The sequence below is a fragment of the Artibeus jamaicensis genome, unplaced genomic scaffold, assembly GCF_021234435.1.
Source record: "Artibeus jamaicensis isolate MK-2021 breed Jamaican fruit bat unplaced genomic scaffold, CSHL_Jam_final scaffold_369, whole genome shotgun sequence".
NCBI classification, from domain to species: Eukaryota; Metazoa; Chordata; class Mammalia; order Chiroptera; family Phyllostomidae; genus Artibeus; species Artibeus jamaicensis.
In genome coordinates, this window is record NW_026522042.1 from 14,201,495 (window position 1) to 14,229,133 (window position 27,639).

At 46.3% G+C, this 27,639-nt stretch overlaps 1 protein-coding gene across 5 annotated transcripts in view; it reads left to right on the forward strand.

Annotated features, from left to right (window-relative positions):
* DROSHA (drosha ribonuclease III) overlaps window positions 1-27,639 on the forward strand; it is a 106,226-nt gene that overhangs the window by 15,200 nt on the left and 63,387 nt on the right. For all 5 annotated transcript variants that reach the window (XM_053657347.1, XM_053657345.1, XM_053657346.1 and 2 more), the window contains 9 exons: window positions 80-311; window positions 3,764-3,905; window positions 5,636-5,790; window positions 8,474-8,554; window positions 14,359-14,445; window positions 16,636-16,722; window positions 22,635-22,706; window positions 24,234-24,315; window positions 25,277-25,351. In XM_053657347.1, coding sequence (XP_053513322.1) covers window positions 80-311; window positions 3,764-3,905; window positions 5,636-5,790; window positions 8,474-8,554; window positions 14,359-14,445; window positions 16,636-16,722; window positions 22,635-22,706; window positions 24,234-24,315; window positions 25,277-25,351 — 1,013 coding nt within the window. The remainder of the gene's footprint in view (window positions 1-79; window positions 312-3,763; window positions 3,906-5,635; window positions 5,791-8,473; window positions 8,555-14,358; window positions 14,446-16,635; window positions 16,723-22,634; window positions 22,707-24,233; window positions 24,316-25,276; window positions 25,352-27,639) is intronic.

The following is a 27,639-nucleotide window of genomic DNA, read 5'->3' on the forward strand; positions in this document are numbered from 1 at the left end:
GAACGAAACAGGTGAAATAAAGTAGCTTTGCAACAGAAGAACTTCTTTAATAATCAGCCTCCTTCGCCCCCTTTTGAAGTCGCTCCCCAAGTAGGGAGAAGAAGAGAGCGCGTTGGGAAGAAGAGAAGGACAGGTGGAGCGACAGCCAGAGCTCGGGCAAAGAGAAGGGTTACACCTCCATCAAGGAGAAGGAGCTGGAGGAGGTGCTGCCCGACAAGAACGAGGAGGAGGAGGAGGAGCTGCTGAAGCCCGTGTGGATCCGCTGCACCCACTCGGAGAACTACTACTCCAGCGACCCCATGGATCAGGTGGTAGGTCGAAGGCGAGGCGCTGCAGGCCTGGTTTCCGAACGCTGGAGCCCTCCGCGTGTCGGGCTGGGACCCCCCGTGCTGGGGCCTGCCCTGTGCACGGGGCCTGTTGTGCTCCTCACTCGATGCCAGGGGAGCCCCTCACCAGTGGTGACACCCAGAGCTGTCCGTGGACATGGCCAGTGTCTCCTGGGGGCCGCTTCCCACCGCGTATGAGCACCGCTGCTGTGGACTACAGCTGTTCCACGGAGGCGAGAGTGCAGTAGGCAAAACAGTGTCCTCCATTCTGCGTTTTTTGTGGCACTGCTTGACTCGGGACCGGGGGCTTCTCACTCGTATGGCTGCTTCGTGTGCCTATGTGTGTGTGTTTCCCCCCACATGGGACGTAAACAGAAATTTGAGCTTGTGTGTTTACAAGTGTGTGGTTGACTGAATGTAAGCATGGGAAGTTTCCCTTGCCTGTTGGCTGGCTTGTGGAATGGCAGGCACGGTCACTGTTCATGGGCTCCTGAGACACGCAGTGCGTGTGCCGTGCGAGGCCCGGCCACCACCACGCCGCGTTGCCGTGGGGGACTCTGCGGCCTCCTCCGTGCGCTCCCTTCCCTGTTCCTTTCTTCTGTCTTCACTTCGTTTTCCGCCGCTCTCCCTTTTCTCTCTCTTCTCCCGAGGGTGTAAGGCCTTCATCCCACTGCTCATCTGTGGGGGATAGACACGCAGGAGTGGTCCTTGATTAAGTGAAGAGTAAAGGGATGAACGTCTACAGACTCGGGACCTAGGAGGTGGCCGACCTTGGATTCAGCGTGTGGGGTCAGAGGAGGGAGCACGCTGTCGGTTGGAACTCTGTGAGAGTGGCTTCGTCTGGGACCGTCGAATCCTTACTTATGGGGACTCCTTTGTCTTTGGAAAAAAGGCTTTGGGAACTCTCTCATGGGGGGTGATATGTTACTTGATAAATTAAAGCAGAGATATAAGTCACAGCTCATGGTACAGGGAAGGGAAAGCTCACATCCCGAGCACTTTGTCCTGGTGCCAGAACTTCCCTCCATGCTGCTCGTATTATCTTGTTGAGTCCTCAGAGCCTCCCAGGAAGGAAAGTATTTGTCACTGAAGAATGTTGCTATAAACACAGTCACACCCACGTAATGGTGTTCTGGTCAGTGATGGGCCCATACACAGCTGCAGACTTTGTCATCTGGTGACTTTGTAGCCACTGCGATGCCACAGCACCACGCGTCACTCACGTGCTTGTGGTGGTGCCACTCGTTTCAGGGAGTCACCCTGCGATTGTGTGCAGCAGGTGATGCTTGCCGATGGTAGTAAACGGCCGTGTTATTGTAGTTTATGTGTCTACAACACTGCACTTTATTGTTGTTCTGGAGTACAGCCTTTCTCTTTGCATAAAAAGGGCTGCAACACAGTGCCCCGAGCTACACCGGCAGCCGCCTCCGGTGCCTCCAGCACGGCGTGTTCTGGTGCCTGACTGAGTGCTGCGTTGTTCTGTAGATGACGCGCTGCACGGGCTTGTTGCCCAGGAGCAGCTGGCTCTCCCACGTAGCTGGGGCAGGTGACAGGCTGTACCGCCCAGGGCTGGGCAAGCACGTGCGACGATGTTCGCACACGACAAAGGTGCGTAATGCTGCATATCTCCAGACAGCCGCCCGTCGTCCTGCGGGGCACAACTGTCACAACCCTCAACTAGTCACGACGTCAACGAGCCTGGTTTGTTTTCCCAGGAAGATGTGGGAGGGAGGCAGTGCTTGCTTTGTGGTCAGTGGAGACAGGGCTTCGGGTTGGCATCGGCTGTCCCTGGAGCACCCACCCTGGTTGCAGGATGACCGCCGCAGCTCCAGGCGTCACGTCCAGACACACCAGATGCAGGGTGCAGAGGGCACTGTTGGGTGGGGCCTTCCTCTAGAAATGTGCCCAGAGCTCCCACAGGTCTTTTCTTTCATCCCTTCTCCAGAACCGTGTCTTCTCTCTTCTTCAGGGAGTCATCTTCCGTGGCTGCCGTAGCAGGTTTCCACACACTGTGGCTTAAAACAACACACGTTTATTAACTCGCAGTTGTGGAGGTCAGAGTCACTCTTGGGTCTCATCAGCTACGTAAAGGTGTCAGCAGGGCTGTGTTCCTTTCGGGAGAAGACCTGTTTTCTTGCTCGTGCACGTTGTGGCAGAGTTCAGATTCTCGTGGCTATAGGATTGGAGTGCGTGTTCCCTTGCGGGCTGGCGGGTGCGGGCTGTTCCCAGCTTCTAGAGGCCACGGCCATCCAGGGACCCCTTCCTGCATCTTCCAGACCAGCAGTGGGGGTGGAGTTCTCTTTGTGCTTCCAGTGTCTCCGCCTCCTCTCCTCCTGCACCTCTGGCTCCCTTTGGGAAGGTTTTCAGCCGTGAGAGGCTCGTTGTATATTGGGCCTACCCAGGTAATCCAGAATAATCTCCCCATCTCAAATTTTGTAACATTGATCTCATGTGCAATCTCTTCTTGGTCATGTAAGGTAACATGTTCAGTTTCTGGGGACTAGAACGGGCCATTGTTGGGGGTGGGGAGATTGTGGCTCAGCCCACCTACCCCAAGGTCAGGAGTTCTCTGCCCCATGTCTGAAGAAAATCACAGTCCTATTAGCAAGGCAGAGGAGGACAATAGGTGTTATTCTTAAAAACAACAAAGTTGAAGATGGTGAGGCTCCAGAGCTTTTATTTTTTAAAAAATTTTTATGGATGTCTTCCAATCCCAACATAGAAGGAAGGCTGAAGCGCCGGCGGCCCCACACTGGGCTTTGCGCGTAGTCGTCCGGGGCAGCGAGGGTTAGGAGGCCAGCGGGGTCCCAGCACCGCCCGTGCAGCAGAGAGGTGGGGCTGGGGGGGACCATGGTCCCCTCAGGCTGTACTGCACATTTCATGATTAATGTTCTTACATGGAAGAGTGTGGACATTTAGGATGGTTTTCAGCCTGGGAAGAGAGTAGGAATGCATTGCAGAGCGCCGTGTTTGTGGTTTGTGGAGTGTGTGTGTTTGTGTGTGTGCGTGTGTGTGTCCCTGTGTTTATGGGGTGGGTGTGCGTAGGGATATATGGGTTGTTTCCCTTGCATCGTTGGGTTAGTGTGAAGGAAGGACTGCGGGAGATACTCAGTCATGGGGTGTGTGCTTCCTAGGAGCACGTCGGGTATCACGAATTCTCAGTGGGCCCCGATTGGTTTTTGTCATATCAAAAAGGCAGAGATAAACAGTTTTAATGGTTTTGCATGTTGGCAAAGTGCACCTTTCTGAGGAAGGCATAGGTTTGTGTTTGGGCATAGTTACCAACATCGGGTGTTTTATTTGTATCCGTTTGTTAAATGGAGGGTTGAAAATGGCCCCTTGCTGCTACGAATCTTTGAGTACTTGTCAGGTCTTACGTATCTTTGGAAGGACTATTTCTAATGTAGTTTCTAATACTGCCCCTTTATTTTTCAAAGGGAGATTCCACTGTGGTCGGCACAAGCAGGCTCCGTGACCTGTACGACAAGTTTGAGGAAGAGCTCGGGAACCGGCAGGAGAAGGCCAAAGCCGCCAGGCCCCCGTGGGAGCCCCCCAAGACGAAGCTGGATGAAGATTTAGGTGCGTCGGAGGTTACCAGCCAAGGCTCTGCTTTTATCACGGCCTGGTCCTGGCCTCTTGAGATGTGTCCTCGGGCGTCCCGAGTTGAAATTTCCTTCTCATTTTATTTTCCTTACTTAGTAGTTGGCAAAATACATGACAGTGGCACATTCTTCTTTTCGACAGTAGTTTTTCTCAGTCGCATTCGGCAGAACACATAGGAAATCCCGTTTGCAAGGCGCACTGACCAGCAGTTGGGTCCCTCGTAGAATCGTCTGGTCACAGAGCCGGAGGGACTTTAGTGCAGCGCGGGGCCTGTGCCCCGTTCCTCCCGCCTCTGACGGGCAGGCGGCCCCCGTGGCCCTGCCCATGTCAGGGCGCCCCCGCCTCACGGGGGAGTGCAGCTCGGTGCGAAAGGTGCTGTCCGCTCACGAAGACAGTTTCTGCAACTTTCTCGTGTTGTTCATGTGTCTGAGGTCTCAAGGAGACGCGGAGCTCTTTGAGGACAGACACTGCTGCTCACCACTTTGTGTCCTTGGCCCCTCGCCGAAGGCCGTGTCGAGGTGACACATTCCTTACGTGTTTTCCTTTGTGTGCTGTGGCTTTCCTCTGCCCGGCTTCACTCTGTGTCTCAGGCTGAGAGGCAATATCCATGGTGGGTAAAAGCGCCGACTGGACCAGCAGACCTGGGTTCGAATCCCAGCTCCTCCACTTGAAATGTGACCTTGAGCAAGCGATTCACTCGCTCTGTGCCTTAGTTTTGTCATCTGTAACAGAGGGTGACTGTGGCATCTGTCCCATACAGTACACTTGAAAAGACAGCTGTGTAAGCGTCAGGTTTTGTTACTGATCAATCTAAGTTCTAGGTATGTTTGTTTTTTAAATTGTGCTAAAATACACATAACACAAAATCATTTTTAAGTTTACAGTTCAGCAGTGTTAAGTGCATTCACAGTGTTGTGTAGTCCCCAGACTCTAGCCTGAAACTCTGTTCCCATTGAACAGCAGTCCCCGCACCGCTTCCCTGTCCCCGCCCCTCCTGCCAGTGCCTGGGCTCAGTGTCCCACTGTCCGTCCCTGTGACCCTGACCACGCCAGGCGCTGCATGTCTGTGCAGTCACGCCGCGTTTGTGTTTTTGGACTGGCTCACTTCACTTAGCATCATCCTTGGTCTGTTTTTATCCAGTTACTTCCAACTTGGAAAAAAAGATTCCCAATGAGTCTTTTATTGCTACTATTGAGAGAAAAAATTTAAACTGAGTCGGGCCATCATCACCCTTCAGCCCGTTAGCACATGGCCTCGGCCCCAGCCCTCTGGGCTCCGCTCCTCTCACCTCCTCCCGGGCCCGCCCGCCCACCACCCTGCCTGGCTCACCTGCACCCCGGCCAGGAACTGGTTGGTGACCTTTTTAGGTGGTGGGGTGGGGGGACTTGCTCTTTGCTGCACCTTTTAAAACGTGAAACCCGGTACTACTGTGGTTTGCATTTTCTCTGACATCGTTATTGAGTCTTTCTCTGTAAAAATGTTTGTTTGCCTTGCCTGCTGGGTCGTGACTTAGCATTACGGGCCGTGTTACTTGTCATGGTATCGTGGAGCAGAGTGCTTGGGGCCGAGCAGGCACTCAAATGTTTGCTGAAAAAATAAACCACTGTCCTTGCGTAAAGAGTTGTGGGTTGTTTGGAAGGTCGGCACGTGTGGACATCTCGTGAATTTTGCAGCCTGTCTTCACATGTTTCCCTCTCCTCTGTCAGAAAGTTCCAGCGAATCCGAGTGTGAGTCTGATGAGGACAGCACCTGTTCGAGCAGCTCAGACTCTGAGGTTTTCGACGTCATCGCAGAAATCAAACGCAAGAAGGCCCATCCTGACCGGCTGCACGACGAGCTCTGGTACAACGACCCAGGCCAGGTGCGCGTGTGTTTTGTGTTCTCGCTGTGAGGGCCGCTAACGCACACATCGCTTTTCTGCCTCCAGGCTGGGGGGACGCCTGTTGGCTGCCGCTGACACTGAGTTTACTCTCAGGGCCGCGTGTCAGTCTTCAGAGCCCATTTCTTTTCAGCTGCAGAGTTCAGCTTCAGAGCATCAGCACCAGGGCAACTGCCGCTTGAATCACGTTTGACGACGTTGGTAAATCCTGTGCTAGGGAACGGAATAATGGCTTTGCCTCATTAAACGTGCAGCAGGCGGGAGGAGACAAATGGCAGGGTGAGGGAGAGAGGACTCATGGGTCTTTTTAAAACACTTCCTCTGGAAGGTGTCTCGTAGCAGAGCCATAAACAATGTCTTCAGCCCTGGAGGACTTCCTGTTCCTCAGTTGGAAATTCCATGTAAATTCTCTTCCTTGCTAAGTGTGTTTCGGCTAATGATGTCATAGCTGGACATATTTTATTTCTACTTACTGCTTTGTTATAAAGTACTACATAATACAAAATAGTACTTTTATAAGAGATTGGTATTTTACAAATGTATAGCACAAAAATAGTGTGTAATACAATGAAGTTATTAAGTGCAATCAAACATATTCCTATAAAAAGATAACAAAATTTATATTTTAGAAGTAAACTCATACCATCCTGTATTAATTTGAATGTTTGCCTCTAGCTCTCAGGAGAGGGCAGCTCTCTACCTTTTTTTCTCAGTAGAATTAGTTAGAATGCCTGACAGAAATGTACTTCGTGGTCCCTTTTGCCCCTTCGATGTGAGCAGAAATGTTTGTAAGTATCAGTGCATTTTGAAACTTACGGTGACATATTAATCATATATATGATCTTTTAAACAGCTTTAGTGAGTTTTAAGTCGTATACCATATATAGTTTATACAGTAACTGTGAAAGTGTCCAATGCAGCATTTTTTAGAACACTCGCTGGACTGGACAAGCACCATCCTAGTCTGATTTCAGAGCACTTCCGTCTCCATCCTGCGTCCACTCCCCACCCCCTCGGCGTGGGTCCTGTGATGGACTGTTCTGCCCGTCCCTTGGTCTCTGTGGGCCCTCAGTCCTGTCTGAGGGTTCCGTGTGGCCCCACCGTGTGTTTTACTGTGTCTGGTTTCTTGTCCTTGGCACAGCTGGGGCTAGTGAAGGGCTGGTCCAGACGAGGGCCCAGACCCTGGTCAAAGGCGGGAGTGCAGGATGTCTGTCTGCTTGCAGGAAATCAGTGAGCACGGGGTGATTTTTCCACCTTTGTCATCCCAAGTTGTGCCCACTGTAAGGAGGGTGCTGTGGCTTTGAGGGGACCCTGTCGTGTCTCCGTTTGCCAGCTGTTACTTTGGATAATGTCTTAAACTGGTATTTTTTTTTAAGGTAGCAATGTTACTTCTCTGCTGTACCACCTGCGGCTTTAGATTCCCGAAAGGATAAAGGAAGTTATAGTTTTTCACTCTAATATTTCTTTTCAAAGTTTTATTGAGATATTTTCATTGGACACATCTGTAGAACTTTGAAGAAATGTGTATATTTGCGTAAATATATGTTACATTATAGATATGTATATAATATGTATATTTTTGTTAATACAAAGAGAGTGAGAAATGGGATTGCACTTTCTCTTTCTCCAAACTGATGCTCCCCTCTCCTTTTTAATTCTGTATTGCCGTTTATGTTGAGTAAAGTCATGAAACTGGCTGGGAAGGCCCCGTACGATGTCGGCTGAGCTCTGCCTGTTTGCCCTTCTTGCTCATGTTCACGGTGCACCCCACGTGGATGGCTCCATTGTCCCTGGGGCTTGCGACGTAGGGGTTTCTTCCTTCTCGTTCTCTCCTCCTGCTGGCGGCTCAGGGAGAATAGCTGCCTTATCTTCCTGCCCTGTTCGGCCATTCAGATATTTCATCTCTTTGAAGCCAGTGGTATCTCCATCTGGACTGACATATTTCCATTTTCCATAAAATTACTAAGCATGTTAGGTGTTATGTTATTTCTCCTATCTAGAATAGATGTCCCTTGAGTACATGGACCCTGAGCTATTTAAGATTCCCCTCCATGAGCTGCCCTGTGCCACGCTTAGCAGTGGTCTTTCCACCAGGTGGCATTTAGAAATTACTCACTCACCGAATCATGTGGGTGGAGTTCAGGGCAGCGCAGTGAATTCGGGTCAAAAGCCAGACACGGCCTTACCTGGTGAGTGTTGAAAGTTTTTCTGGTTCTGGTGGGAGTTTTCTTCTTTCTGCTTCAGACACCTTCAGGTGTCTCTTTTAAAAACACTTAATCTGCTGGTTACTTTCACAGCATTTTATGTGTTCATTCACTATATAAAATATGCTTTTCTTTTGTGAAAGCATCGTTTTTCCCAAATAAGAAATAGGAGAAACGTACTGAAAAGTGGTAGGAGGGGCTGGGGGCAAAGTGGGCCGACACCGACCCCTCCTGCCTGGCTGCGCAAGCAGCTCGGGGGTCCGACGGGGTCACGCTGCTTCCTTTTATCGGCAGCGTGGACAATTTATTGGTTTGGGAACATCCCTTTAATCTTCTAACAGCGACAGCATCTTCAGAGCGTCAGTGCTCATGACACTAAAACCCACACAGTTTCTGAAGCATCGTCGAGCCTGGCGTGGACTTGACCCCAATGAAAATGAATTCCCTTCTGTTTCCGACAGATGAATGATGGACCACTCTGCAAATGCAGCGCAAAAGCCCGGCGCACAGGAATCAGACACAGCATTTATCCCGGAGAAGAGGTAACTGGTTTGGGTTATTATATTTGTAAGCTCTGAGCAGCCAGAAGTAGACAGATGCCGTTGCTGTTTTCCCCCCTAAATGAAATAATACCATTGAAAGAGTCATTTCGTATTTCCTAATAGTCTCCATTACTGATAACTGGAGAAGGAAAGTACTTGGGTTTGGATTTGGGGTGGGGGATGTTGGCAGGAAACCGTAAAAAGTTTTGGAAGTTTCCTTATTTAAAGTAGGCGTGGCGGCGTCTTTGAGTTGGTTTTTGTTACATTAAAACCGTACGTATTATAATATTTTTCTCATGTTTTCATCACCACTGGTTATGAATTAGCCCGGAGAAATGATCTCAACAGCTGCTACGAGGCGCATGTCCTCTCTCCCTTGGGGGACGCTGGCTGCGCTGTTGTCTCTGTTAGTCACTGTTAGTACGTTGTCCCCCCCGCGAGGAGTCTCACGTGAATGTTCCAGCTCGGCCCCTGCCCTGCCTCGTCAGGACACTCTAGTGTGTTCGACTGGTGGAGTCGAATATTTTTACACGTCAGAGTTGTATATGACTACTCCCTTTCAACTATTTTTTTTCTTTCCCCCCCATTACCTTTTATTTCTGTAAATTATCCTTATTAATCCAAGGATTGCCACTTTATGATTCAGTGTTATATGTTTAAACATAGTGTATGTAAATCCTTTATTTCTATTTAAAACCTATTTGAGTTCATAACAACAATTGGAATAAAGACTGTGAGGCAACGATGGACACTTTGAACTGCTCGCCCCACTTCTACCTCATTTGTCTTTGAAAATTGGCGAGTGTAGCGAGGAACTGCGGGACACGGTCCGTACCTGTGGGGGTCCGCACGTGGGCCTCAGGCCGGGACCTCTGAAAGCAGGTGCTGCAGTGTGGTTTGGGGTGCGGGGTGTTTAAGGGGAATCAGGCAGGAGCGTGGAGGCAGGACTGAGCAGAGAGTGGCTCCCCTGTGTTGGGCCCGTGAAGCCTGGCTTGTTGGAATTGCCTGCTTTGAGCTGGAGTGTCCTTCGTGCCCCCATCTCCCTCTGTCCCTGGAGGAGGCGGCGCCCGTGAGGGGCGCGCTTTGGGGCAGGGGGCTCTGCAGCGGAGCCTGACCTTGAAGGAGCCAGCGGGACATCTGGGTGGCCGGTGGTGACGGCCGAGGCTCTGCGGGCAGAGCCACAGGCAGAGGGTGTGTTTACTCCTGTGCGAGTGAACTTTGGCCCTTTTGAGGTGGACGGGGCCTAAGCAGGCAGCTTCCTACCAAGCGGCAGTCGGTCTCCTCAGGGATGTGCCATGTCGGGGCTCAGCACTGGTCATGTAGGCGGCCGGTTGGACGTTCTGCAGTGGCAGTTAGCTAGCTTGGCCTTGTGCGTGTGTCCATGCTGTTGGGCCCATGTGAAGACCCCGTCTGTGCTCCCGTGGCCGCTTCATTTACGTGCCCATCCCTCAACTCCGGTGGCTGATGACCGAGGCTGGCTGACGCTGTCTGGCTGACTCAGTGGTTCGGAACCTTTTCAGGGGTGGGTGCTCTCCAGTGGACGCCCGCACGTCCCGTCGACCTGTGCTGACTCCCGTGTGTCCACCCAGGAGTGTCTGGCCCAAGACCTTATCCCTGATCTTCCCATTTTTTTCCTTTTAGGCCTCTGACCAGCTGGCATGGCCACGTGCTTCTGCCAGGAGTCCATCTGTATTCTAACCTCAGGCTACTTCTCTTTCCACACAAAGTGGACGACCAGGTATACCGCCTGAAACTGCCCGTTGGGAGGATTTGCCCTCATCACCATCTTGCAAAGCCATCTGTGAATGAGGCTGCGGCACAGCCTGGTTTCAGCTTGCACCCCTTCCTGACCCGGCCATTTGCGGTCCAAGCCTGGGCTTTCCCTCCGATTCCATCCTTCCGCCCTCAGTCATCAGCTGAGGGAAGGGTGCCGGTGTGACAGCAGTGGCCCATCTGCTCGTGCAGCTTGGTTGTGCCCGCTGCTCCTGCGTGTGCTTGATCCTGGATGTAGCCCCTCCCATGTTCTGATGGGTCATCTCTGGTCCCACCTGGCCTGCCTTCGTTGTCTACCAGGGCCCAGTAGCACACCAGGGCTTGTTTTTCAAAGGCATACAGTTCTTCACTCTAGGTGGCGTAGCTTTGCTCCAGAACCCTGGAGGCCGGATCGTGATTCTCCCTGTGCGGCCACAGACTTCTCTCAGCATCTTTCCCATCAAACAGTTCACTGAGCTGTGGGCCCCCACGGCAGGGCTGCTGGTGTCCCGGCTCAGAACCGCTGAGGCCGTCCTCCCCGAGCCGGGCGGAGCTGGCAGCCTCTCGCACCTCTCCGTGAGTGGGCCGGAGCCGTATCCCCCGGTGGGGCTTATGCTGCCTCCCAAACCCGAAGAGGCCCAGTTGATGGAGGATGAATTAATTCGTCTTTTTCTTTGGACAGATTTCTTGGCACTCCCCAGGCAGCTGACTCCTGACAACGGTGTCGCTGTGCCAGGCCCCTGATTCTTTGTGCAGTTTATCTCACCTGCGGAGCATGTGTTTACTTAGGCTTTTAGCTTGATCAACTTAGTAACGTCAGAGGTGCAGTGAAGCAGTATCAGGTTCCACAGTGTGTCCAGAAGGTCAAGAGCTTTCAGTGTGTTCTGACAGTGAGTGGGAGAGTTACTGTAGGCTGGTAGCAAAGCCATAAATGTCTGCTCCATGTGAATCATTTCTAGTCTACTCTGACTGGGGAGGAAATGAATATAGTCAGCAAGTCAGTTGCCATATATTTTGTACCTGAGGTCCGATTAATCTGCTCTAACTGAGCTAAAACACTTGGTGTAGCAGGGGTCATCGGAGCTACTACTTGGCTGAGCTTGTAGTTTGTAGCCATCTTCCAGGGTCCATTTAGTTACTTTAGAAGCCAGACTGGTGAATTAAACAGAGATGTGATAGGGACCATTACCACGTATGGTTCAGATCCTTAAGGGTAGCACTAATCCCCCCTGGCCCCGTCCCCAGAATGATACTACTTTGGATGCCCAGGTTGGGGCGGGGGGTGGTAATTTCAGTGGCTTCTGCTTGAACTTTCCCATTGTGATGGCTCTCAACCTACAGATCAGTGACCCAGGTTGGGGTGGTACCGTCAGCCAATTTCATTATTCCAGTGATACATTTGGGGACCAGGGAAATGACCGCCAGGTGGATTTATGGACTGAGTGGATATACTATAAGCCAGACCTTGATGAAGATTTTGTTCACCACCGAGGCCTCATGTTTTCAACTCCACCAGAGGCACCAGGATGATGCATCCAAGCTCTGAGAATTAGTGTGATTCAGATGCTGTGTCCAGCACTTCTTGACCGCCTGGACTTCCTCTTCCCCAGTGCACTGTTACCTGGGTAGAAAGCCATGGGCCCCTTGGGAAGGGTTGTCATGCACATTTGTGGTGTTGCAAAGGCTTCCTGGGAGCTGGCCACCTCTTCAGACAAGGAATCCTGACTTGACTGGAGCAATCTCCCTTCAGCCACTTGGCCGTCACTCTTGATTTCTTCTGTTGGTACAAACTAAGTAGTACTCGCTCAGCTGCCCGTTTATTTTGTGCCCAAGGACACCGAGTTCTTTTGACTGCATCAGGACTCTGTGTGTCAGACTCCCTGGACTGCCACTTATTGATTGATCGATTGATTGATTGATTGTTCAAGGACAGTTTTCTGCCTTTTCCCCCCAGCCCTCCCCACCTCCCTCCCATTTCCACCCCCGTCCGCCCTGTTATTGTCCACGTGTCCTTTATAATTGTTCCTACAAACCCTTCACCCTTTTCCCCTGAAATTCCCTCCCCTCTCCTCTCTGGTCACTTTGAGCTTGCTGGTCGTAATAATTGTGTGACCTGGCTTCTAATGTCCCCGTCATCTCTGGCCTCTCTGGGTTCAGAGTCCTGTCATACCGGCTGCTGCCAGCAAGCTGTGCTCTGTGACCACCTCTCTTCCAGCCAGCCCTGGCTGCACAGAGAGCCACTGATGTTCCTAGCGATGCTGGTGGCCCTGTGCCTACACATGCCTTTTTGTTTTGGTAACTGCCCTGACCTCTGGGCCTTGCCGTGGAGGATGATTATTGGGTATATTTTTCGGTCATAGATATTACAGCCATTCCAATACGCCCACTTCCTTGAGTCTTCACATTCCTTCCTCCCCGGTCTGTCGTGACAGTTTGGGTATTTTAACTTTACTCCGTGCGGGCCTTCCCACTTTCATGCTTTTAGGAGACATCCTTGCAGGGGGTTCTCGGCATTTCCTGGCATCCTCGACTGGAACGCCCCCGAGTCGGTCAAGTCTTCCTTAACCAATCTTATGTTCTGCCTCTCTTGATCAAGTGCTCTCAGCATCCGGTCCTGTGCAGACTCCTGCTGCTGGCACATGCTGGCTGGTTCTTACAGCTCCTTTGGGGTGTAAGCTCTCCTCCCAGCATCTCCCCAGTGGGGTTGTGCTGTGAAGTGACTCTAAGGCTTGTTGGTGAGGAGGGGAGATTGGGAATTGGGGTGGGGGTGAGGGGTGCAGATGTTTTCAGCTCTCTAATCTTGGCATTAACAGACCTACCTTTAAGGACCAGCCACTCTGAGTTAGATAAGCCCTGTGCTTGGTCCTGCTTTGCTCTCACCTATCACCGCCAATGACAAGAGCTTCTTTGTGTTCCTCCAACAGTCCCCTCTGGCTTTCACATCTGGCTTTCAGTTGCCTTTCTCCTCTGCTGTTCATTTCCGTAGAGCCTCACCTGGAACTTGTTAGATTCCTGGTCTGTGCCAGCTGCTGCTACAAACTCTGGAGGTGGGCATCAAGCCAGTGTGGGATTTAGCAAGCCCTTTAGGTGATCGAAAGGCACACTAACATTTAGGAACATGGTGCAGTGCAAGTGGTGCTTAGCAGTCACCGCCCACCCCATGTTCCTTCCTGCTACCATTCTCTCATGGTCTTACACACCTGTCTCCACTGGGAGAGCCTCTTTAAAGTTTCCAGTTCACCATCTTTAAAGTTTCAGTTGGTGTGCCCTCTGGTGCCAAGGGCTGTGTGCCTCACCTACCCCCACGATGGGGTCCTTGTTGCCAGTCAGGTGGTAAGTGATTTATCTCCAAAACACCCCCTTCTCCTGCTTTCTTGGATCGCTCTTGGTACCAACTGTCCCACATGGGATGTTCCAGAAGCAGATGCTAAGACGGAGTTTGGGGCACATGATGTTTCTTTGGGATCGGCTGTCCGCTCTGTCTGCAGTGCGCAGCGCGGCCGCCTGGCCGGCTTGCCCGTGGTGCCAGCCATGCTGCCTTTGCTGCCGTCCAGTTTTCCCGACCAAAGCTCCTTGCCGGTTCTGTTCCACCGCCTCTTCCACTTCCTTCACCCCCTGCCTTCTCCTTTCACTCGGCGCGTTTAACGTTTTCACTCTTCCTCCCACCCCCGTTGAAACCCACTGCTAATCCTTCTGAAATGATTTTTCCTGCCTTTTCTTTTTTCAGTGTGTTGGGAGTTCAGCCAGAGCTTAATGCTTGTGTTATTTTACAAAAAGGAAGGAAAATAGGCATATAATTTTAGACTTAGGAAGGTTTTTATGTTGTCCACACCTGTCCTATTGCACATGAAGAAATGAATTCAATACTGGGGACCAGCCAGCCCCTCTTATTGATCTAGTTAGTGGTAAAGTGAATGCTGCTCTTTCCTACCAGCCTCTGAAGGAACACACAAAAACCTCTTTTGTCAGATGTGGAGCTAGGAAACACAGTCTATTTTTAAATAAAAATACTTTGCTCGTTCACTTCTAATCTCACTTCTGTTCTCCCCCAGGCCATCCAGCCCTGCCGCCCCATGACCAACAACGCAGGCCGGCTCTTCCACTATCGAATCACCGTCTCCCCTCCCACCAACTTTTTAGTGAGTTCTTGGTTCCTAACAAAATCAGATTTCATTTATTTTAAAATGTAAATAGACTGAATGTGTGTGAATAGGTTAAAATATAAATAGACGAATTAGTGATTCGGTTCTTAAATGTTCTTTTAAATATCCTGTTTTGGTGTTGATAAAGTTGGCCTTTATCATAATGACTTTTGCTTTCTTTCTGTACTGCTTTTGCTACCTACCTTTTTCATTCATATCGTTGGTACCATGTAAGAGCCAGAATTACGGAGCCGTGGAGATAGGAGAATACATAGAACACATTTGCATCTCTTAAAAATCAGCAAATAGTTTATATATCATCTAGTGACCCGGATGAGGAAATCTATTGTATTTATGACAGTAACAATAATATTAATTTTTGTTGACTGTGGTATTGGGCACCATTCTAAGTATTTGCTAAGTATTTGACTTGTATTAACTTATTTCTCACAACAAAACGCTGAAGCAGATACTGTCTGCCCTGTGCAGTGGGACAGTAGTCCATATGTTCCAGGTGAGCGTGAGTAGCTTGCTCCAGTTACTCGGGTGGTGAGTGGCAGTGCGGGTGTGACCCTCAGCAGTCCGCCACCGTCGCGCATGTCACCGTGCGGTATTGCCTCTCACAGTGCAGAGCACATTCGTTCTGGTCACATGTACCTGCAAGAGATTTCAGTCTCAAAATTGGATATAATTTATATACCTTAAAATTTACCCATGTCAAGTGTGTATTTTATGTTTGGTCTTTTCACAGAATTGTGAGGCCACCATCACAGTCTAATTTTAGAGCATTTTCATCGACCCCGAAAGAAACCCCGTGCTCAGGAGCATCAGTTCTTGCCCACCCCCTGCCTTCAGCAGCTGCGAAGATGCTGTCTGTAGCACTTGCCCATTCGAGATATTTCACACAAATGGGATCATGGAATATGATCCCAAATCTGAAATTTGGCTTCAGATTTCACTTAGCAGGTTTTTAAGGTCCATCCGCATTGTAACGTGCCATGCTATTATTCCTTTTTATGGTCAAACGATATTTCATCGTGTGGACATACCATATTTTACTTACCCATTCATCAGTTGGTGAACATTTTGGTGGCCTCCACTTTTTGTCTGTTACAAAAAATGCTGCTGTGAATGTTTGTGGACAAATTCTCGTGTGGACGCGTGTTTTCGTTTGCCTTGGGTATACACCTGGGACTGGAGTTGCTGGATCATTTGGTAACTCTATGCTAACAGTTCAACGAACTACCAAACTGTTTTCCAGAGTGGTTGTTCCATGATAATTTCATTAGAAGTTCTTTTTATTATGTTTAATTTAGACCAGCTTTGTTGAATTATTCAAATCGAAAATAACAGCAATATTGACAAAACAAATAATGTACATTTGGATGTTCTTTAGTCCTCTTCCTACCAAGTTCTTTGTGTGTGTGTGTAAAATGTTTAAAAGAATGATGTTCCATACCGATGGGAAAAACATATCTTTCAGGTTGTCAGCCTTCATGATTAGTTCCATAGTGAGGATTAAAACGGTGGGTTATAAGAATGGCACAAGGAGGAGAGTCTCTTAGGTGTACATCAGCATTTGTGTGTTTTAATTACAGATTCAGTTTTCAGATAATTAAAATCTTAGGCATTCTGCAGGGAGATTTGTTACGGCGTTTTGAGGGTTGGCTTCCCCTCAGAGGGTGGAGGGCCCCAGAGTGGGGCTGCGAGGCGGAGCCTCTGGCACCTGAGGCTGGGCGGAGCCTTCCCGGTTGTTGTTCATCTTGACCATCTTGATGCTGAGTCTGTTTTCCTCTGAGCTCTGAATCGGGTGTGCTGTTACCTTCTTGCAGTCAGGACCTCTGCTGGTTCAGATGCACAGTTCAGTAGGGAAAGGACTGGTAGAGTTGTGGGATTACACAAAACAAGGTCCTAAAAAATGAAGCCACATAGCCTTTGTCTTTCTTCTTTATAGCCTCCGTAATAAACATTCTCGATCGTCTCAGTGTATAAATATTACTCATGCCAGAGAATGCCACCTAAAATGGAACTTTTGTGTGCAGTTATTCCTGGTGTTTGGAAAAACGTTAACTGAGTTTGTGGAGCACTTACATTTTTCTTGCTGGTTGCTCTGTACTCTGACGCATTTCTGCACATGCAAATCACAGCATTGCTTAACTCAGGCTTTGTGTTTCTGTTTGCTTTCAGACTGACAGGCCAACTGTTATAGAGTATGATGATCACGAGTACATCTTTGAGGGATTTTCTATGTTTGCACATGCCCCCCTGACCAATGTAAGTATGTGCTCGTTGGCTGGCGCGTTCTGTCCCTGTACCCCTTCCTTCCCTGCCTTCCCTCAGAGTAAATTTCTTTTCATCTGACTTCTAAGTAACATTTACTTTGTGTCCCTCTGCATGAGCTGCAGGAAGTCTGTGGCCGTGTGTGTCAGGTGGGAGTGCGACGTGTGCTAATGAATCACAGGTTTGGTCCACATTAAATGGTGCAAGTAAACGTGTCAGAATAACCTTTTGAGAGTGTGAAAGATTGAAAAAGAAGGATAAACTGTGGAGTAACGTGTCAGAGCTATTTTGGGTTGGGTGTCCTTCAAAAGAAAGTTGGAAAGTTTTAAGGAGAAGCTACTCTTTAGTCTCAGAACAACGGAAAAAGAAATAGAGCTGGTTTAGGACATCAGGAGGAGCCTGAATTACTTTCATACACTTTTCTGCTTTTGAATCCCAGGAATGTGTCTTCTTTAGGAGACTTTGTCTGACATACAGATCTATGATATTTTTATACAGGTATTAAGGCTGCTCTGTTAGTAATCAGTTCAAATGGCAGTTCTGTATCTGTGAGTCAAAATCTTGGTCTCAAAGCTGGCAGTCTTGGGGATTGTCTTGCTTATTCCGTATTCCAGTTGGACATCGAGTGAATTTGCTGGCGGCTAAGGAAGAGGGTGCAGCAGTTTCCTTTACCTGGTCTAGACACCGTTATAAAACTGAATGAATTCGAGCTGCGGTGTATCCACGTTGAAATAGAATGTTTTTAATTTCTGGTTTGGTTACAATAAATCACACATGCAGTTTGAGAAGCTAGTTTAGTTTTCTGTTAACTTAAAACTTGAACTTCTGTTCCTTTGGAGAGTAAAGATTCAAGTCTTTGCCAAACCTTTTCCTCTTTCTCATTCTCTTTTTCTTTATAAGTGGACATGATTCCATAGTGAGCCTAGTTTAAAACAAATTGTTTTTTTTAATGAAATTTTTTAAAAGATTTTATTTATTTATCTTTAGAGGGGAAGGGAAGGAAAGAAGGAGAGAAATATCAGTGTATGGTTGCTTCCCATGTGTCCCCTGCTGGGAACTGGCCTGCAACACAGGCATGTGCCCTGGCTGGGAATCGAACTGTGGTTGTTTGGTTCGCAGGCCACTCTCAACCCACTGAGCTACACCACCAGCCAGGGCTTAATGAGATTATTTTTATTCCACAGTATATTTTATCCTAGACAGTGTGCTTTGAGAAGATATTAGACCATAAATGTAAAAATAAAACCATTTGATAATACATACCCCATTTACCTTCAGGGCGGACCATAATGGAGAAGGGGGTCTAATATTGGACTATTCTCTTGAGGTCTCGTTGATACATAACATTGTATTAGTTTCAGGGACACAATGTAATGAATGATTCAGTGTTTATATTTATCGTGAACTGATCAAAGCAGTAAGTCCAGTTAGCATTTGTCACTTTGCATACTTATAGAATTTTATGTAGCACTGTTTTTTTTAAGATTTTATTTATTTTTTTTTAGAGAGAAGGGAAGGAAAAGAGAAAGAGAGGGAGAGAAACATCAATGCGTGGTTGCCTCTCGTATGCCCCCTAATGGGGACCTGGCCTGCAGCCCAGGCATGTGCCTTGGTGTGGAATCGAACCAGCGACCCTTTGGTTCGCAGGCCTGCACTCAATCCACTGAGCTACAGCAGCCAGGGTGGACTAATTGTAAACAGTCTACGTGGAAATGCACCAGGAGGCTTTTGAATTTTGTGGGGTTTGTTGTCTTCATGGAATGGCTCAGTTAGGCCCTCAGACCCTTCGTTGCACCACGTCCAGCCCTGCAGAAGGAAAGGCTCTTAGGAGGCCTTCAGTCTGGCTTCCCCGCCGTGAAGCGCATCTCACTTTTCTCCCCCTTAGAGGCTTTGCAGCTACAGATAATTTAGTTACCGTGAAAATATTTAAAAATACCTGTCATCTGATTTTTTTGATGCCCTAGAAGTAGTCTAGATCTTATGTGAACTTTTAGGATACCACCTTGTTCCAAGCAGGAGAGCAGTTTGGCTTTACAGAGACACATTGGTGCATTCCACTCACAATCCATATGATTGGACTTCTCAGCCTTTATAAGGCTTGATTTCTCTTAGGGGTATTGGTTTTAGCAATAGGCTTTTTAAAAAAATTAGATGACATATGAAAATATTTATCATACAGAGCTTGGCATGTAATCAATATCTCACTTCTCATTTTGGGGAAGATGTCTGACAGGCCTGGATTTGCATCTTCTAATTCTTTGTTTTTTTGTGTTTTTTTAAGCTAATTCTTATTATTTATGTGACCTTGGACAAGTGATTATCTGAGTGTTATTTCAATAAAATCCCTCAGCTTTGGCACTGAGAGGCCATTAATGCTAAATTAATTGCATGTGTTACTGTTATTATAAGATAAAGTATAGGACTGAAAAATTCGTGGCTTCAGCATATATTTTATACAAAAATATTCGAGTTCTCCAAATTTGAGAACTTAACTCTGTAATGAGAAGATAAGCCCCATCATTTATGTTAGAGATGTTGATAAAATAAATCGAGTTTTAAGCTGAGTGTTGTACAGTTCATGGGGATTAGATCCATCAAAGGCCTCTTGAATTGGAAATAGCCTCCCAAGAAAAGGAATGATTAAATCACTTTGCTGATCTGATTCATTTTCTTGCTAGAGAGAACACATCAGCAAGAACGGCATGCAAATGACTGTGACGTTAGAATCTCAACCAAATCTAGTTCTGACAAGTTCTCTTAAGGTCTGCTTGGACTGAAGTGGATTGAAAGCCTTGTTGGCTAAGTATAGAGCGTGGAGGGAGAATTTAATCCTTTTATGTAGTACGAATACTATTACTTCTAATATCTGCTATTACTAAGGTCTTTGACAACAGAACTGAAATTATAAAGATATATACATATTAGGTGTGTGACACTTTGTCCTGTCCTCACAGAAAGCCCTATGGTCATTTCCCTCCCACCTTTATTGGCTTTCCATTCCCACCGGCCCCCTGTCCTGATTTGGTTACTTAGTGCCTGGAGGTAGGAGAGTCGAACGTAGAAGTTTAGGGAGGGCGTTTTGCTTGGTATGATGAAAAGGGAGTTAGTATCAGTCAGTAGCCAAAGATGCTTTAAGAAATGATGGTAAGTATTTGTATTATTTGATTAGCCAGGGAGGCTTCCAATCAACTGAGCTCCCAACGTGTAGGAAAATGACAGGTTCTCTTTGCATCTTAGAGAGAGATGGGAGTCTGAATAGAAAAGCAGATCCTGCCTGTCCAGTGTGTGTGTCTGAGGAGGGCCCTGGGGGTGTGGATGAGAGTTCAGCAGAAATAAAGTGTACATGCGAGGAGAGGTCAAAGGAAGAATCTTCCAAAGTGGTTTTCGAAATGGTCTGGGGAAAGGATCAGACTGGCATGTGTCACCCATGCGAGTTGCTTTTGCACATGGTAGAAGGAGTCAAGTTTACACTTTTGCTCTTTCCCTGCCTGCTGCCTCCTTAGTCTTCCCAAGGGCTCTGGTCCTTTTCTGTCCTGTGCATATTCTCATGCCCACCAAAGTGATACTTACGTCTGTGACGTATGGCTCTGTGCTTCACACTTAAACTCACACTGCCTGTCGGGCACGTGTGCGAAACCAAACTCACCATCATTCCCACATACTGCGTTTGAGTACTCAGGACACCCTGTGGATTTCTTTGTGTTAATGTCATTGCCATGTGTCTAGTCACTTAGGCTGAAAACCTAGAAATTTTTCCTTATTGTTTCTTCTTTTTCACTTCCATATCAGATCGGACACTGTATTTCAGTAACATCTCTTATGTTTAAAAAATTTCCTCTCCTTCCCAGTCTTCTCTTCACTTGGCTTCTGGACTGTTTCATTAGCTCCTAGTCTGATCTTCTGGTTTTCCTGCCTTGCTCTGCTCTAAACCATCCCCACACTGTTTACATAGCAACTCATCCAAAATGTAAACTCTGAGAGCCTCTCACTTAGAGTGCTTGAATGACTTTTCACTGCCACAGGATGAGCCCTGAGTCCTTAACATTGTTTATACAATTTGTGTAATATAGTTCATACTCTCTTGTCAAACCTCATCTTGCTTCTCTCCCCACGTACTTTTCTCCTGAACAGCTAGATCACTTGTAATTCTCTCGGCTCCCTCTTATCTGTCATGCTAGAAACGAAATATCCTCTCTTCCCCAACTTAATTTTTCTGGGTGACCTAGAACATCATTCCCCATCTTTGAAGACTCAACTCAAATGTTACCTTCTTTGGTTCTTTTGAACATTATAATCCTGTTTGCGTATTTGTTTTTTAATTGTACTTATAAGTTACATTGTGTCATATTCTATTGACACTTTCTTACAAGCCTTTCTTCCTCCTTTAGATCCTTACTTTTTGAAAAAGGTAGGAGCTGTGACTTATATTAGAGTAACTGTGAACCTAATATTGTCGTAAACAAAGAGTAGGTATTTAAAAAATATGAGTAATGCCCAAATTTGTAGCTCTCAGATCATTTTTAAATATAGAAATAAAAAGAACTTAAAAATGATAGTGGCCTTAGCATGTTGCTTCAGTTGATTTGAGATTCATACCACAAGAAGGTTGACTGTGGATCTCTTATTAAAACGAAGTATGAATTTTACTTGAATAAGCTATTATCCTTTAAAAAAATGAAAAACACCTAAGAACTAAATTTGATTTCTGAGAAAAAGATTTCCAGTAGATGGCATTATAAGACTTTTTGTTTTTCCTACCATTCGTTTGAATGGTAGGAAATTTTAATTCGGTAGAATTAAAATTTGTTTCTTTCTGATTGCTGTGGTTTGTAAAAACGATTCCATTTATATAAAATCATCTTATGGACAGATTGAACGGCCAGAAAAGCCTACTTGACACCTCTCCAGGGCTCCTGAGTCTATTATTTCCCCCAGCTAGTCAGCCAAGCTGCTGCAGTGAACTCACACCCCCATTTCTGCTTCCTCCCTTCATTCAAAAATATACTTATGGAAAACCGTTATATCTAGACACCAAGTTAGTGTCTGATGAAACAATGGTAAAACAGGACAGATTGGGATTTATTTAACATGACTCTGTTTCCCATGGACCTTGAGTATTACAGCAGGTAATGTGTGTGTGCGCGCGATATATATATATATATATATATATATATATATATATGCACGCGCTCGCTCTCTCTCTCTCTCTCTCCTGGTTACCCAGCTAGTGGCTTAGACGGGGAGTCTAGAGCAAGATTTTCGACTCACCAGCCAGCAGTTGCCTTGGGCACGGTGCCTTGGTTTCCTCCTCTGTCCAAGGGGGTAGTAGTGCACCTGCCTCACAGGGTGGTTACGTGAGTGACAGTAGGCGAAGCATCAGAACAGCGCCTGGCTCAGTAAATGCTGCCAGCCATCACTGTCATTATGCTCCATTGTATCACCGCCATGGTCCCCTTTGCCCAGAGCCAGCCGGGCAGCCCGACTTGTGTGCACATCAGTGACCTTGGAATTCGTATGAGCTGTCAGCCCGCTCTCCCTGATCTGCCCGAAGAGTCAAAGTTCTGAACACTTTCAAAAAGCCAAGAAAAAGAAGCATTTACGTGTGGTTTTATTAATTCTTTAGAGGCCATTTGTTTGGTTTTAATGGGTTCTTGTCATGTTTGTGTTGCTCATACAGTTCGTTAAGCACCAGCATTATGCAGGTTTCCTGCAGGGGCCGGGCCAGCTGGGTTCCTGCCATGAAAGCCAGCAGTGCTGGTCAAGCTTCCCGGGCAGCGCTGTCAGCAGCGTAGATTGAGTGCGGCCTTCTCCTGTGGTTGATGGTCTTTCGGGTCAGGTGGAAGACAGGTGCGCCGGGGAGTCGGCAGGACGGTGTTGCGGAACTGACTCTCTCCTTGTCATTGCAGATTCCACTGTGTAAAGTAATCAGATTCAACATAGATTACACGATTCATTTTATCGAAGAGATGATGCCTGAGGTAAGGCCGATTATTTAACAGTTTGCTCTTTTGTTTACTCCACACTTACATCTTTAAAGCACTGAGCTTGGCCAGCTCTGGCTTTTGGCCCTTGGAATATCCCTAAAGTATGGGGCTCACTGCTGAAAGGGTCAGTGAGATACACAGGGTTAAAATTCAGGACGTATTTCAGCTTTGGAGCCCTTGTTTCACATCTGCTGATAGTAACTTTGCATTCGTTTCCAGCTTGTTCTGGATAGGGGACAGGTTTTGATTACTGGCAGTTACCAGAGGAAATTAGAATAGTGAAACTGAATCTGATAGCTGTTGAAATAATCTTATTCATTATCTCCAATGACAAGATCAATGCTTGGTTCATTTTTCTTCCCATATATTTACATATTTTTCCTAATTGTTTTTCACTGCGGATGCTCAGCAGCAGATTTATCTAAATATATGCGAGAGGTTTAAAATTCCAAAGCAAGATTAATGTGAATCTCAGGATGATTCATTGCCTGATCTTGAATTTAGTGATGTCAACAAATCACACGAAGAAATAACAACTAGACAGCCAACAAGCTTGTGCACTTAACCTTGTGTTGGAGTTGGGGTCGATTTCCTGAGCTCCCGGCTCTTCTTGCGAACCTTGTTTAACAGTGTAGCTCGGTCACGGGCAGCCGAGCACCAGGGGGAATTGATAAGCATGATACACGTGCTCAGCTTGCACCTGTTTCATTCAAAGCAAGTCCTAGTGATTCTACCTGTCTTTCAAACAGAATTAAAGAGAAAGGGCCTTCCCTTCACTCTCTAGCTTAAAAGGGCTTTTTGCTTTCTTTTGATTTTTAAGGTCATAAGCCTTCATTTGCTATTGTGGAGGTTTGTGACTCTGGAGTTATCTTACTCAGGGTGATTTATGAACCTGAGCAAACAAATAGGAGGAAGAATTATGAGACAAATCTTAACTTGCATATATGTCATCCGTTAAGCTTGTTTACTGGAGAAATTTTGGTACAAAGTTTTGTAGTTTTTCATAGCCCATTGTTTGCCTTTGTTAAGAATTTGACTTTTTTTGTCCCGAAAGGCCTCTGTTTACCATTGATCTGTCGCAGTGACTCCGGGTGGGTTGGGGGGTCAGCGAGCAGGGCCGGGGAGGGGCAGACCTATCAGAGCCTGTGGGCATGTGGGTGTGTAATTCGAATGACAAGAAGCCCCCAGGAGATTCTGATTTTATAATTGGGTTAGAAAAATATGACATAAAGAAGACTTCCATTTTTAAATTTCTCCTCATTTTACTTACCTGTTGTGAAAGACTGAGTTCGCATTTTCTTGGGAAACCTAATGCCATGGTCGCCTACTTCATTTGTGTCTCGAGCCAGTGAGTTATGCTTTGTAGGATGGTGGTTACACGTTTTAGGAAATTACATGGTTTTTGTATAGTTTTAATAAGACACTTTTTAAGACACTTGAGTAGAACAAGTTGAACCTTTAGTTAATGTTGAGGTATATATTTGCTGTTCTATAATAATTCAATTTTGGTTTATTTTTCAGAATTTTTGTGTGAAGGGACTTGAACTATTTTCATTATTCCTATTCAGAGATATTTTGGAATTATACGACTGGAATCTTAAAGGTAAATAACAGGGTTTAAAGAAAAGCGTAATGCTTCTAGAACATTGTGCCATGGAGGGGGCAGGAACATAATTGCAGTTTGTATTATTTTCTGAAATACCCAGGGAAGAGCGTGACATGAGTATGTCCTTAAGGATCTTTTTTCCCCGCTGTGCACTGTCTCATAAATACCGCGTGCTAACCGATTGTGCCGCTGGAGCCCGGGACCTTTTTCTAATACAGGCTGACAGTGCCTGCTGCTCAGAACGCCATTGCCCATCACCCCGCTGACGTGCACGGAGGTGGTGTCAGTTATTATGAGTAATTACCTTGATTTATGTGCATCTCACTAGTTAATATTTTAAATCTACTGAGCTTTGCTGTAATAAACTTCCAAGATAATAATGTATTAAAACGAAACTTTGGTTAGCCCTAAAAACACAATTCATACACTGTGAGCTACATTAATTCAAGATTGGTACTTGGATGTTAGGTAATAGTTTCCTCTTTTGGAGGCTCTATTCCAGCAGACATTTATTTATTTGTTTTCAAACAGTGTATCGATGAATGGCTTTTCAAAACAAGTTTTTAATAGCATTTCTCTCTTCCCCCTCCAGTTGTATTTGATTAAAATGGGAAGGAGTGAAAACAAGCATATTGTATCATGCAGTAGTTCAGTTATAACAAAAATCTTTATATTTTTGAATTCCTAAAAATAGTTTTGCCCTGTACATCATACAGCACATGTCCTTGGGGCTTCCATTCTCGTTTGGGTCGACCTCACAGCTGACTTCTCCTGATGTTTGCAGCAGCTGCCATGTGACTGATTTACCTGCTAAGAAGAGCAGTGGGTTTTTTAATGCCCCTTCTTCTGGTGGTGTGTGTTCGTCATTATCACGAATCTTAGGGATTAAGTCACAGTGTCTGCTTTCTAAGGCTGTTTTATTTACTTTTCTTCTTTCCCCTTCACTTGTTTGCTTTAGGTCCTCTGTTTGAAGACAGTCCTCCCTGCTGCCCAAGATTTCACTTCATGCCACGTTTTGTAAGATTTCTTCCAGGTAAATCTTCTGGCTTGTCAGTGACCCATTGAGATAGTGCGTCTGGCAATCAGCCTGCCCTTCCCCTTTCAATCTTTAGGGACACCTTTCCCACCACAGACACCGGTGAGTCTCTGCTTCCCCAGTCCGGCACGTAACAATGTGGAATTACGCTCCGTGATCACACCCCTGTGCAGTCTGTGGTAGCCCCAAAGTACGTGAGCAGCGGGAGAACTGATTGATACGTTATGAAGTTCCACTTGATAAAATATCTTGCAAGTGTTAAAATTAATAGGGAAAAATGCATGTAGCTTCAAAACGCATAGAGTTAATTGGAAAACAATGATTATAAAATTTTATGTACAGTATGACTATAATATGCTAAAAATTACTATAGTAATTCTTGTATTGAGGTAGTGGTATTGGACTTGTTTTTACGTATTTTTTTTGACATTTTTATTAATTTTACAGTGATAAAACAAGAATTTATTTTTTCACTACATGAAAAAAATAGAAGTAACCATACGACATGTTTTAAGTGATATTTCAACTGTTTCTAAATGTTTTTCAAGAGTGTAACTGTGAGATATGGCATTATATTTAGTGTTTCTAAAATAGTTGGGTTTATAATGAAATCTTGGGCGTTGTTTCATTTGCAAAGTCTTCGCCGCACCGAATGCATTCACCCCTAGGCTCCCGTTCTGATTCCTCGTTCACCGCTGGTGCCCTCTGTACTTCCAGCCTCCCATCCCCTCAGTTGCTTTGCTTTCACTTGGATCTTCCCTTTTCTCCCTGCATAGTCGCCTTTCTTTGCTTTCTTGCTTTGGTCCCATGTTCTGATTTATGTCTCTCAGCTCTGGTGGGCTCGGCGCCTTCTGCTAACCACCATCCTCCATGGAAATGTCAGTTCAAGCGCTCCCTTTTTCTTCTCCCATATGTGGGCCACTCAGAGATGCTGGTGCAGAAATTTGGCTGCTGTGATAAAACTGCGATCTGTAATTTTGGCTGTTGAGCTTTAAGCTCCTATCTGTGTATCAGCAGTTTCAGAAATTTCATTGAACGCTCACGCTCCCCTCCTCACGCTTGCTGCCCTTTTGCCACCTGGAGCAGGAAGCCTGCCTCCCCCAGGCCTTAGAATTCACCTTAGAGCCTGTCAGACTTGGGGCCACTCACAGCTGGCTTTGCTGGGGTACCCCAGCCCCACTGACCTCATCCCCACCCTGCTGCTGCTGATGTCAAAGCCAGCCTCCAAAAGACCACATCCAGGGACATGCTTCAGATTTAGCCTAACGTGGTACCTGGCCCTGGACCTGGTCTGCCAGGTGAGCTCTGCTTACTTTCCTGCCTAAGGAAGCTCTGCTCCCTCCTAAGGAAGCACCTAGCTCTGACGCACCTCTCTGTGGCTTTTGTTTCTTGTCTATTCAGTCTGGCTTAGATTTTTCTCAGGATTTTGCCCTTTCTTCAGTCCAGTCACTCAGTCATAAAGACTTATTTTTATTTTAGAATAGTGTTACCCACATTTTTAGCATTATTGTTAATGTTTATTTTGTTTGGCAGATGTATTCAAAAGCTCTTGCCCTTTATACATCTGGTTTTATTTTATTGAGAAGTCCTTTTTTCTTTTCAAGTGAATACATTTTATAATGGAGCTGTAGCAGTGAACTTACTATAAAGTGGCGGCGTAAGAATGAGTTTTTTGAAAAGCCTTTTCTTTCGGTATCTATCTGCCTCTAGGAATTTTACGAGTAAGCAAGTCTGTAAGAGAAAGTAGACAGTTTTAGAATCATCATAAAGAAAAATCTTATGTCAGATACTTACTTTGTGGGATTTTTAGTCTCACAAAATGTTTTTCATACTATATAGGGGTAACATGTTGTCATTAAAAAAAAAGGTCTGTTGATTTATTTTTCAAACACGATATACTTTGAAAATATACATACTAAAGAAACCTTGAAGATTTCAGTATGGATACCCAATTGACCAGGCACCATTTATGGTGAAAAATGACCATGTTTTCTTCACAGAATTGAAGTGATACCTCTGCCCTTACCTGGGTTGACTTGGTGTGTGTGTACACGTGTATGTGACAAAGAGTGCAAAAGCGTGTAGAGTAAAAAGTGAGCACCCTTTCTCGGTGTGTGAAAGTGAGTAGGTGCTCTGAGAGGTTTGTTTTGTATTTGTTGTAACCGGTATAGGAAGAATTAATGCTTTTGTCTATCAGTGGGCTAATTAATACTCAGTATGTTACGTCGCTTGTATTTATAGAGAGGCATCCCCTATATAGATACACTGCCTTGTTCTTTAAAACC